This window comes from Miniopterus natalensis, chromosome 4 (genome assembly GCF_054644295.1).
Source record: "Miniopterus natalensis isolate mMinNat1 chromosome 4, mMinNat1.hap1, whole genome shotgun sequence".
NCBI lineage: Eukaryota > Metazoa > Chordata > Mammalia > Chiroptera > Miniopteridae > Miniopterus > Miniopterus natalensis.
Genome location: NC_142084.1, coordinates 59,270,565 through 59,284,256, shown reverse-complemented (window position 1 = coordinate 59,284,256; position 13,692 = coordinate 59,270,565). Strand labels below are relative to the sequence as shown.

The 13,692-nt window shown below is 40.5% G+C and overlaps 1 protein-coding gene across 1 annotated transcript in view; it reads right to left on the bottom strand.

Moving 5' to 3' along the window:
• KIF13B (kinesin family member 13B) overlaps nt 1–13,692 on the bottom strand; it is a 176,526-nt gene that overhangs the window by 79,460 nt on the left and 83,374 nt on the right. Inside the window, exons 14-16 of the mRNA XM_087816562.1 lie at nt 5,353–5,483; nt 1,630–1,716; nt 31–221 (exon numbers count right to left, since the gene is read on the bottom strand). Coding sequence (XP_087672688.1) covers nt 31–221; nt 1,630–1,716; nt 5,353–5,483 — 409 coding nt within the window. The remainder of the gene's footprint in view (nt 1–30; nt 222–1,629; nt 1,717–5,352; nt 5,484–13,692) is intronic.

Below are 13,692 nucleotides of genomic sequence, written 5' to 3'. Positions count from 1 at the left end.
GATTCTAAAATGCACAACAGATCTGCTCACCATTATTAGCCAGGGCCTTCATGGTGACCTCCATCTGCGCGTATTCATAGTTGAAGTTGATTTCACTGGACACCTCGCTGGAGGAGTCTCCGTCTATATCCAGCTGCTCAGAGCCGGCATCAGTCTTCACGGAGGTATCCTGTTCCTCATTCTCTCGATCTGCTTTCTTTTTCTTTTTAGGCAAATTCAATCTTAGGGGGAAAAGGTTATTTTTTAAATAAAGATATACATATCCATTTCATTCATTAAATACTGGCATTTACGAGATGCCAAGGGGATATCATGTAAATACAAGGCAATTATTGTACTCAGTTTATATTCCAGTAGTAGAAATAAAACACGCACGTATGCACAAATAATTACAACAGAGAGTGTGAGGCAAGGCCACGTGACCGTTACAAGCTAGGGGGAGTTATGAATGAAACAACATGGGGATGCACAAAGTGGGTACAGCGGAAGCTGTGAGGGGTAATGCTGAAAAGATCACCTTAACCCAAACTATGAAGGCTTTGAATACTAAGCCAAGCAATTTACATCTGATTTAGTTTGAAAAGAAAACAAAGGCATTTTCCACACGCTTTGTATCCCTCTACCCTTTCTTCAATAACCAAAATATCATCTGGCCTACAAGCAAAGGATCTCCATGAGCTCTAAGTCAAGTCAGTTTGATATCTGAAGCACAGTGGTCAATGACAAGAAGAGAAACAGACCAGGATTTTAACTTTATACAATACCCAGCCGCCTTTCCTCCCCACCGCAACACCAATTTTACATGAGGAACAACGTGTGAAGTCCCAGGTCTGACACGTTCTTTCTCAGCCTCCCTCCCAGCTAAGAGGCCAATTCGAGCAAATGAGACCTAAGTGGAAGGGAGCTGGGGACTCGAAGACCCCTGCAGTGGTGCGGCCATCGTCAGACCATGGGAAATTCTAGACAATGACAAGACTTCTGCCATGACATTTTTGAGGCCAATGCCAACAATCATCTTCCTCTGGATTTCTTGTTTTGTCAAAGAAATAAACTATCTATTTAAGTCACTACAGTCAAGTTAGCCATCTCCTGCAGGTAAAAGTAATACAAACCTTATTTTATCAATAAGGAAACTAAAACCACTTTTCCTATAAAAAAACAAACTGAACAAATAAAAAGATAAGCATGTCAGAAAAAAAAAATTTAATGAATTTTTATACCAGATAGCAAATCAATCATCTTCCACCGAGAAATAAAAAGGAAAAAAATGTGTAAGTAAACTATTTTTCCTGAGTGTATCGTTCTTCATTGTCCCTCGGGATCAAACCACACAGTGAACAAACATGGATCAGGGTGGGCAAAAATAGGTTTACAGTTGTGAGTATGCGAAACAGAGTTTATTCTTGTATTATTCTTTATTAATTATTGTATTGTTTTCCATAAGAACAACAGTAAACCTACTTGTGCCCCACCCTATATACAGTATATAAATACACATATAGTAAATATTATACACTAAAATATAAATAATGTTTATGGAGTTATGTTTACTTTTCAATATACATTCATCTATTTCAGAGTCTAGTCTTCAATAATTTCCTTCTTTCAGAGCCATGACTAACATCATACCTGAAGAAGTGGTTGTTTCCCCATAATATCCTGTCCCCATGGTGCAGCTGTATAGCACTGGACACGGAAGAGCCATTCACAAATGTTCTGTGGGGAGGTCAAACACATAAACAATGATTATCACTTTTCTCTTTTAATTTTCCAGGACCACAGAGGTCTGGTTACCAGGAAAAACAAAATAATCAGTTCCCCAAAATAAAACCTGCCCTTGGTGAAATTTTATTATGTATATCTGTTTCTTTGCTAATTTACCTAAAATGCTTATGGTACTAAGTATAATAATTATCCTCTGTTTTTCAAAGTTCTAAATTTGTTATATAACATTACAGCCAATAATGGGAAGATGGTAGAAGTATATATTACAATTAAAACAACTATGTCCAACTTTATGGATAAAAAGAGCCGGTCAGCCAAGGGGATTCTAGAAGGAGCTACAGATATCAGTAATAAGAAATGGGAGTGATGTTAAATTCTTCGGTAACTGACCGTAGCATAGAAAAATGTGCATATCCTATCAATACATAGATTTTTCAAGTCCACCTGACTTCTTATCTTGACAATGGAGTTCAACAGAAGAAATGGTGGGTAGGAGGACATTAAATGAAGAATTTGGAGAGGGCAGGAAGTAAATAGAAAATTGTGCATACAGCTATGAAATTGTTATTCCTGGAATACCAGTGTCATCATGCCTCTCTCCCGCTAAATAACTCATTTGCTTAGATATAAGGTAAAGGTGAAGTTCTTTAACTTGACATTAAAGGTCCAACAAAAGGAAGCCCTCTTTATTTCCGCCTTTCCCTCTTCTAGAGAATTCTCACTCCAGAAAAACAAACAAACAAAATTTTTATGTTCTGTCCACTAAACATGACTGACTCTTCCTCCAAAGCCAGGTTTTTCTCATCCTACAAACTGGAATAGGGTTCCCATTCCTCTCTATCCCGCCAAGTCTCACTCAGCTCTCAAAGCCCAGTGTGGTTTATACTCCCCATGAAAGGCTGCTCATCACTCCAGCCTATAGTATCTTAGTTTCTTTAAGTTCCCAAAGCACTTCCCTGGCATCATACTGCTAGTTATTTTTATATATATGCATATACACAAAATTTTACTCTTTGTCTAGATATCACTTACCCAGTGGGTTTTTTAAACACTGTAAGTAACTGGTCTCAATACTCCTATAGTCTGATTATTCAAAGCAAAGCTCAAAAATATAGTTATGACAAGAGGGGACATACTAAAGTCAGCAGATTTTAGCCTTTATGACAAAGAGTCCTTAAGTACAATGAGGAATTTAAGGCAAACACATATGTAGGCTTTTTTTTTTTTAAGATTTTTATTTGTTGATTTTCAGAGAGAAAGGAAGAGCGGGGAGAGAGAGAGAGAAATATCGATGTGAGAGCAACATCGATCGGCTGCCTCCTGCACGCCCCCTCCCAGGGATGCAGCCCGAAACCCAGGCATGTGCCCTGACTGGTAACTGAACTGGCAACACTTCAGTGCCCGGGACAACACCCAACCAACTGAGCATACCAGCCAGGGCGTATGTAGACTTATTTTAAAAAGCTATGATTAGTAAATAAAAGCATGAATATATTAACAGTTCTCAAAGTACGTTCTGTGTGGGGTCCCCAGGGAACAAAGCTATTTTTATACCACTAACCTGCCGTTTTTTACTGTGTTGACACTTGTATTGGCAATGAGTAAAACTGCTGGTGTTTTAGTACAGATCAATGCAATGGCACCAAACATGACTAGTAGTCACTGGATCCTTCACTGCCACACACTCACAATCTAAAAAAAACGTTTTGTTGCCCTGGCGGGGTTGTTCAGGTGGTTGGAGCATCGCCCCATGCACCAGAGGGTTGCGGGTTTGATCGGCGGGCAGGCCCATGCAGGAGTAAACCAATCCATGTCTCCCTCTCACATCTGCGTTTCTCTCTCCCTCCCTCTCCCCCCTCTTCCTCTTGCTCTAAAATCAATTTTAAAAAATAATAATAATAAAGTGTTTTGTTTGTGAATGTCCTGATAAAGCAGTAAAAATTATGACTTGTATGAAATCTTGACCCTTGAGTACACAGCTTTTTAAATTTCAAGAGAAGTACACAAGAAGCACAGCGTTACGCATCCCAAAGTATGATGACTGTTGGAGCAAAAGGCATATACCAAGTGGTCTCTTGGCAAACATTTTCTTGAAAATAAACAAAGCCAGCCTGTCACTTAGAGGAAAACAACTGACAGGACTTGTTGCCAACTGTGAAGGTCAAGCCTTCAAGGGAAAATGAGAGCTTTGGAAAACTTGTGTCAATGTTCTCCAACCGAAGACCGCAGGAATATTGCTGGGGTTGAACAAGCTGGGTTATTCCTCACGCAGAGGAAAAGGGCGCGCCTTAGGAAGGCTGGGGGTCAGCGAGGGTGCTGAGAGGACCTGCTGTAGGACTGGGGCTTTAGCTGGATGATCAGGGGAGGGTCCAAGGAAGTGGGGGTTCTCTATACATCAGAGGCTGTCAGAAAGCAGGAGTAATTCTATGAGGGGCAATTTTAAGAATCTTATCTACAGAGGGGAGACTAGACTGAGGATAAAGTTGTAATGAGTGAAGGAGTCGCTCACGTCAGCCAAGAGGAGGTGTTTGGTGTTATGTGTGGCATGCTGACCTTGGTTTTTGTCTGCAATGAAACAAAATTACTATGTGGCCTGCTTTGTCTTACTTCACCACACCCGCAGAGTGACCTCGCCTTGACGCTGCAGTCTGTGACACTGTTTAATAGGAAAATAGCATGCCCCAGAGCTGGGAATGACAGGCCAGGCCAGCTTCTGCTTTCTTTTTCTTTCTCACTTGTATCCTTCACCAGGAGCTTGATAACTTCCCAATGTATAGACTTTAGAGATGAAATTAGTGATGATATTGATTTTGAATATCATATAATGAAATGGATCAACATTCAGAAGATCAACATAAGTTAGTTAACCCATCTCCTATAAGTTACAGACAGTTATATAAGAGGGTGGTAACATTTCATACTAAGGAAACACACTGACAGACATTTAATTTAATGATGTTATGCCTCTTCATTCATTCATCGCTTATTGAGCACTTCTTTACTAGTCTTATGTTTTATGCTTAGGATAATGAAAAAGAAAGGTCCCTGTCCTCAAGAAGCTCACAGTCCAATGGGGTATAAGAATTACCAGCCCATAAGAATGCAATAGAGCAGGTTACCATAATGGGAAACATACGGTACACTGGGAATACACAGTAGGGACCCTGAATTTAGACCAAACAGGGAATTCCCCAAAGTAGATAATGACAGAGCGTTAGGAGTTAGCTGACCTAAGAAATGGCAGAGATAGAGGAACAGGAGAAAAATGGGAGAAAAATAGGAGAAAAAAAGGAGGGATGCAGGGAATTTTGTATTAAAAAAAGTAGAAAGCCATCTGGCTGTACGGTGCATAGACCAGGAAAAAGATTAGGTTGCTGTCAGGGGTTCCAGTCAAGATGTGATAAAGGCGTCATTTAAATAAGACCGCGGTAGTGGATACAGAAAGGAAGGAATGGATTTAAGAGATATTAAAAAGTTAATATAAAGGACTCGGTAACTAATTGGATATCTTCATTAAGTGCACTTAAAAGCAAACCAATGATAAATGTCCTATATACCATCTGCAACTAGTGTACCTTCTTCCTCTTAAAAATTATTGTCATATTAACACTAATTAAAATACAATACCTGGTGTTCTTCTGAGGAGTCAGCATAACCTGGCCTTCTGGCGTGATGTCTATAATACAGTGTTCAGGAAGAATTCCCATTCCACACAGTTGGATATCTTGGGAATTGGCCGAACCTATCAATGTATGTTCCTACGAAGGAATCAAATTCACTGATTAATACCGTATTCTTACATGTACACAAAGTGAAATCATCTACTCTGAGCCCTCTTATACTGATCCATTACCTTGGCTAAGAGAGTTTTAAAGCAAATGGAATAGCAAGGGGGATTTCTGGTTTTCTCTGAAAATCATTCTACAAGTTTTATTTCCTTTAAGGAATAATATACTAAGTTGAGCATTTTAAACTGAAAACTATAGTTTTATATTAATGTCTACACTATAATCACTATTTTTCTTTGCAATCTTGTTTCCAAACATTTTATGCTACTCTCACAGTATGCGCCATGCACGCGTCAATGTATACCAAAAATACTGCTCTGAAAACTAGTACTTAAGTTGCACATCACTTACCTGGTCTCAATCAAGATAAGTCAACTACAAAGATAAAACATTATTCAAATGTAAGGAATTTGAAAAGACTACAATTACTTTATGAATCACAGAGTCTCCCTAAACCTCATGAAAGATATGAAAGATTTGTTCTTTTTACTATAGACCCCCCAATTACTCAATTCTCTACACCCCAATCGCCAGCCTCACTTTCTGGCAGTTACTGAAAAAACTGACATAAAAATTGAGCTTCCTCTTTTAAACTTCAACAGTTGACTGCCCATCCATTATTAAATGTTGACATGACCTGGATGTGTCCTAGGCCACTCTCCTACACAGCTAAGTCAGGGGTCAGATATTAAATATTTTAGGCTTATGAGTCACATGCAACTACTCAACTCTGCCCCGTAGTGTGAAAGTAGCCAGACAATATACAAATGAGTAAGTGTGGCTAATTTCCAATAAAACTTTATTTATGAGCACTTAAATTTGAACTTCATATAAATTTCATGTGCTCGAAATATTAAGATTCATTTGATTTTTTCCCAACCATTTAAACAATGTAAAACCACTCTTAGCTCCTGTGCCATATAAAACCTGCAGGGAGCTAGATCTGGCCTTGGTTGCTGACTCCTGCCCAGGACAATCTCATCCAGTCCCATGAGCTTTAAATACTGTCTAGGTAAATCAAATCACCACCAACAACTACAGACTAGGGTTCCATTATTTTCCCACCTTTACTACCACTATCCTAGCCTTAGTCACCATTATTTCTTGCCTACCTGGAATAATTTGAATGTTTAGACATTTCAAAGTGAAAGGGCCAAAGGAGAACTTTTTGCTCGCCCCCCTAAACCCTCACTGACCCAATGCCTCTATTCCTTTCCCCAATAATAATGGTGCTACCACCACCTAGTTATAGTAAACCAAAAAACTTAAATGCTATCTTCAAGTCCTCTCTGTCCCTTACCAGTCTACCCCTAGTCCCATGTCAATCAGGAGATCCTTACAGACTCTCCCTCCAAAACATAAGGATCAGCTCATTTTCCTCCACCTCTACTATTACATCCTAGTCTCTTGCCTGGTGCACACAGGAGCTTCCTACTATTTTTCCACTTTTACTCCCCCCACCCCATCCACTCCCACCACAGCAGCTGATCATGTGATCCCCCTATTTAAAACCCTCGCTCGGCCGGGCGTGGCTCTGCGGTTGAGCATCGACCTGGGATCCAGGCGATCAGGGTTCGATTCCCGGTCAGGGCACATGCCCAGGTTGCAGGCTTGACCAATGACTCTCTCATCATTGATGTTTGTATCTCTCTCTCTCCCTCTCCTTTCCTCTCTCTGAAATCAATAAAGATATACTTAAAAACAAAACAAAACTCTCTAGTAGCTTCCCTTTGAAGGTCTAATGAAGTCCAAATTCTTACCAGGCTTATAAAACACTGGGATCTGCCCCCTGCCCCTGCCCCTATGTTAGCGCCTACCACTCTCCCTCTCCTGGAGCAACACCCAGCCACACTGGCCTTTTATCTGGTCTTTGAGTACACTGGCTGTTTCTTCTGTCTGAAGTGTTCTTCCCCTAATCTTGATGCTGATAGTTTCTTATCATTTCTATCTCAGCTTTTATGACACACCCTCAGAGAGGGTACCCTAAACTGAAAGAGCCACCCCATCACCCTCACATTAGTTCCTGACATAGCTCTGACCGTGTCAGAGATTACATACCTCTGTCACCTCCAGAGCTAGCATGGAAACTCCATGAGAGCAGAGAACAGTCATACCTGCTCCACACTGTAATCCAAGCACTTAACACAGGCCTGGCTTACAGGCATTAAATAAATATAAAAGAAAAAGAAATGAACCATCATTTCCCTTAGCCTTCCCTTCAGACTCAAAGGAAGATGATTCTCTCTTCTTTATTGGTAACACTTCTAATTATATTCTGGCTTCCAATTCTTTCCATCTCATCTGGGATCTCAATCTAATAAAAAAAAATCTCTTTCCCTCTAATATTTTGTTGTTTGTTTGTTTGTTAATCCTCACCCAAGGATATTTTTTCCATTGATTTTCTAGAGAAAGTGGAAGGGAAGGAGAGAGATAGATGATATAGAGATAGAGACAGAGATAGAGATAGAGATAGAGATAGAGATAGAGATAGAGATAGAGATAGAGATAGAGACACCTTGATTGGTTGCCTCCTGCACATGTCCCTAGAATCGAATCCACAACCCAAGTACATGCCCTTGACCAGTAATTGAACCCATGACCCTGTGGTGTACAGGCCAGTGCTCTAACCACTGAGTCACGCCAGCTAGGGCCCCTCTAGTATTTTTACTTTCCCCTTTCTGGGGGCTTCTTCTCTTAATAACATTGTAGTGGTGTTTTCAAGGAAACAAAGCTGGGATCCAGAACTGTCCCATGGCATCCTGTTCAATCCTCAAGGTGTGTATAAAATTCAGAGGACATTCCTCAATATTAGCTGAGGCTTCCTGGCCAATCACACACTTTCCCAACCTGCAGAACAGGGCTTGACCAAGTGTAAACTACAAGTAATGTTTTTGGGACATTCAGTAGCAGAATCTATTCCATGCCTGTCTCCATTCCCCATTTGGGTTCCTCCTTCCCTGTCTGACAATACCAACCACAAGGAAGAGGGGAATTCCAAAAGCAAAAATTAAAAAGGGGTCCAAGGTTATCTACAAAAGAACCCCAAAGCACTTGCCTTAGGCCATTTCTACATATAATTACTTTCCTCCTCCCATGAGAAATTCTAGCAGGAGTCCTAACTGTGATAGGGATCCTTTTTTGTCCTTGGGGTAGAGGTGGAAAAAAGCCTTGAGTTAAAGCATAGACTGGAGTTTGAGTGTAGAACCAACTCCTAGTACCAAACTCCCAAGATTCACACACGTTCGTTCCTTGTCTTTGCCCTTGGTTCTTGCTCTCTGCCCAAAATGCTCTCCTCTATGATCTAAATTGAAGTATCTTTCAACAACTACTTCTAATTTCATCTTCTACTTGAAGGTTTTGCTATTAGCCAACATGGACTTCTCAGCTTCTCTGAACCCTGATAACACTTAGAGATACTGATCTCAATTTACTACTGTGGATGAAAAGGGGGCTCTAATAAATCTGACCAAAAGTAACCTCACAGGGGTAATCTGATAATAAAATTCCTAACTGGACAGGTCACAGTAGGTAGTCATGCCCTAGGCCTCTAAAAAGGTTTATCTTAGTTCTTGTGCATCTAGGTTAACACACCTTTGAAATGCCAGAGTAATCCTCTTTCTCAGGCCCCTCAGTGGTATGTAATCTTGTTAACTATCCTGCACCTTGCTTTCTCCCACCTTCGTGTAATCTTCCTTCATTCCAAACATATAAAAGAAACTGCAAAACGGTCATTCTGGGGAGCATCTGAGATCTTGCTTCTGGGCATGTCATCAGTTTGGCTCAAATAAAGTCATAAAAATTCTCTACACATCTGGAGGTTTCTTAGGTTGACACTATGTGTTGCACAAATGTTTTTAGCTAGCAACCTATATGGGACTCTTGCATCTTCTCCAGCAACGAACACAGTACAAGGTGGTGCTAAATATCTGTTGATAGACTGAATTAAGAATTATCAAAGATAAGATATTAACTCAAACATGTGTGTAACTGTCTAGTCCAAATTCTAGAAGAAAAATTCTATTTTTCAGCAAATATTTTGAGTACCTATTTTGAGCTGAGCACTGAGCCACTAGAGACAAAAGACAGACAAGGTCCCAATTATAGAGCTTACACTGTAAATGACAACTTAAATCTCTCATTTGAGGTTATAATCTATTCTAATTAAGAGGATGATTTGCTGAAATCTCAAATATTAAGTTCAAAAAGCTCAAATCTGCCAAAGCTTTACTCTTTGATGTTTAAGCAAGTTAAACAATAAGCTTTTTGATGAGTTCTTCCTATAGTGCTCTAAACATTGCAATAAAAATACTGAAGAGGAAAAAAATTAACTTATCATAAGTTGGTAGAGAAGTTTATCTAATTAGTAACTAAATTCTGTGCAGGTACAAGGTAATCAAAATAAGATAAAAGTTAATCAGGGATAGCTTTTCAGTTTCTATGTGATATATGGGTATAATGAACGACTCTAAAAAAATACTAACTTTAGGGAGCATTTGAGATCTTGCTCCTTGGCATATGTTGTTAGTTTGGCTCAAAGAAGCTCATGAAAACTCAAAACTAAAAAATACTAGTTTTAGGGAAAACTTTAGCAAACATAAAATATTATATTTAAAAATCTCAGAAACAATTGAAAGACAGAAATGGCTTTTTAACCTTTCATTTAAATTTAATTTTCTTGGAGATGATTAGTTAACAATTCTATGAATTTAATGGACCTTGCTTCCTTTATGAATGAACTATCTATGTGGCTATTTTGAGACTCTCCCTTTGATCAACTAAGTCCTAAAAGGATGGGGGCAGGGGGTGTGTGAAGATGGAGAGAGACAGGACATATTCACTAGTGACATATCACAGAGTGGTTTTTCCTATCCTGCAATCAGGGAACGTAGCATATTAGTATAGCCTGTGCGGTCTCTCAGCCTTATCAGTATTCTCAGACAATTTCTGAAGGGAAAGGTAAGTGAATGACGGGGGCAATAAGCAAAAAAGTATTTGTTACTCTTTACATATCTAAAAAATCAAAATTCTTTAACAAAGAACTCATCTTTGCTTAACAGAACCAAGACTCTGAAGGCAGCTTTTCTGGAATGGATACAGAGGAAAGAAGGGAAGGTATCTGTCTTTTACAATTTCAAATACTGCACTAGATGAGCTAAGTGCTGCCATCCAAAAACTTCTAACATGCCACAACTGTCTTACTCATCTTGGGTTCCTTGAAGCCTGGCACACAGCTCCATAAACACTGAACGGCAGCTGCCCCTGCTGTTCTGATCGCCTCAGTTGGTGACTGTGAATACTGGCGAAGATACCAACATGCAGGTTACTTTCGATGGGAGCTGTGCTGTGGGGTCAATGTGTGCTTTGAAGCTACCACTCAGCCACTGGTACAAATCTCTATCAAGTGTGCATGTGCATGATATGCCCCAGATACTTCAGAATCACCCCTGCTTTCCCAGCTATTGATAGCTGACTTGTATGTATGGTGCTAGATAGGTACTAGACTTTGGGGGTGATCACTTCATAAGTTATACAGATGTCTAATCATTATTGTACACCTGAAACTAATATAGTGTTGTATGTCAACTGAAATTGAAAATTAAAAAAATTACTTAAAAAATAGCTGATAAGCAAAAGAGCTCTCCAGAAAGATTTGGTGGATGATTCAGAGGCATGACTGGACTCAATCATACTATGCTCCCATTTCTGTAGTTTAAAAATATGTATCAGTAACAAATTTCAGAGGGAAGGTGGGGGGTGGAGAAAAAGATTAATCAAAGAACTTATATATGCATATATGCATAACCCATGGACAGACAACTGTGTGGAGAAGGCTGGGGGGGGTAGATGCCAGGTAAGAGGGGATCAATTGGGGAAAAACGGAGTGTGGTGTATCTGGCACCATACATCTGTAATACTTTCAACAATAAAGATAAATTTAAAAAAATATGTATTGGTATAAATCCATATACATACATATAAGGATAGATCCAGAGGATGCAGATAAAAATACCAAATATTAATTGTGATCATCTCTGTATGTTTGATTTGGATGCTAACCCCTCAACCCCTTCTTTTTCTAATATGTTTTTGTAAAGCTTTTATAGGAGAAAAAAGTGTATTACACCATAATGTTTTTAAGGTGAGGGGAGCAGCTCTTCCCTCTAGAAGCTTGGCTTGTGCTGGAATAAATCTCCAAGTTGACCTCAGAAGTCCAGGCAGACCTCGCTTCGCATGAGAGTGCAGGGCCATAAAAATAACTGTGCAAGGAGATCTTACTAATCAACGGGGAAAGCTCCAATTATTCTGTGACCTTTGAAAATGTCTGTAAAAACATTACATATAGGTACAGGGAAATGAAAAAATAGTAAAACATTTATTTAGCATGCTGCATTGAAATTGAAAGCATTTTATTTCTTTGTAAAAAGCTTATCCAGAGTTGTCTGAACAGGGCTTGCCGTCTTCTCAACACAGTTTACACTATGAGTGAGCTTATTTTCCATGCCTGGCAAACTGTCCCACTCCTTTCTAAGCTTCTATCGCTTTATTCTTTGTGCTTTCAATGTCGCAAAATATCTACAAGGGTTCCGTATCTGAGTGTTTGGCGTCACTCCCTTCAGACATCTTTATTCCAATCATCACAACCACTTTCATTATTTACCTCGACAAATTCCCCCTCACTATGTTCCTCTGGCTGTGTAGCTAGAATCTCACAAACAGAGGCAGTGTCAACAGCATTTACCAAATCGTGGTAACCAGAATTTTTTGCACATCAAAACTATGTAAAGTAAGTTTTTATTTCCCTTACTTGCAAATAAGTTGCAGAGTTCTCTTGTGAGTTATGTTCTACCTATGGCTTGGTCACCATACCTTACCTCTGCCAGTTCTGGAGGGGACAAATAAATTCTGTTCTGGAAGAAAACCATGCAACTTGGAACTAGAAAGAACATTAGAGATATCTTAATCCAGTGCCCTCATTTTACAAACTGGATGCCCAGAGTCACCCAGAGATGTGAAGTCATCTGCCCAGCATCTTAATTGACTTGAGAGCTTGAAAGCAAGAAAATACAAAACTGTCCTTGGACTGAGATCACCCTGTTGAACGTGCCTGGTCAGGGGTATACTCTCGTGGTGGGGTGAGCTCGGAGGGCGAAGCAAGCGCACCGCCTCCAGCCCTGCGGGAACTGGGCTGAGCCCGCCGTCTGAGCGGCCCGACAGCCCCGCACAGGAAGCACTCTGACTTCTTTCCAAAAGTCTTTAAACAGCGTCTCTGTTTAACTTTTCAGTTAAGGAACAGATACGAATCAGGTTTTTCCTTGTCGGGTGCCTGCTGTGTCCAATGTGAAACTCGCAGGCGGGAGCGAGAAAGAATTCCTGGCTCCGGGGAGCAGACGGGGCAGGATGCGGAGCCCCGACCAACACCGCATCCCCAGCGGGCGCGCCGCAGCTGGAATCCAAACGCGCTGCCACCGCTGTCTAGGGGCGCGTCAGGAACGTGAGGGTACATCTTTCCCCAACGGGCAAGAATGCTGGGCACGGGGTACCACAGAGAGTGTCAAACATGGGACTAGTGTGCGGAACATTTTATATTTGCATAGCGCTTCTGTTTACACAGTGCTTCTATATATGCAATCCCACTTAATCCTCACAGGAACTCTGTGAGGTAGCCAGACAGAGAAAGCCACCTCCATTACAGAGGGCGCATTTGCAGAGGAGGGCCAAGGCCTTGAGAGCAAACATCTGGTGAGCAGTGATACGGACCGAAACACAGGGCAGCCCCCTGCTACTCCGGCGCTGCTCCCACTCCAGCGCGGGACCTGGGAATGCACACGACTGTGTGTCAAAGACACGACCTAGCCCACAGCATAATAAAACATGGTATTCAAAATTACACCAAGCACTTATCCCGGGATATCTTTGATAAAAACTGGGAAACTAGCCAATGAGTCATGAATTCTTTAGTCTCTTTTGAAATAAAAATACACAATTCTCTCATTTTAAAGCAGTTTCCAACTTTATCAGCTCATTATCTTTACTTTCCTAGTCACCTTATATTATGAGGATGAAAAAATTTCCTCCTGCCCTGGCTGGCGTGCTCAGTGGTTAGAGTGCCGGCCATGCACTGAAGGGTCGTGGGTTTGATTCCCAGTCAAGGGCACTTACCTGGTTGCAGGTTCAATCC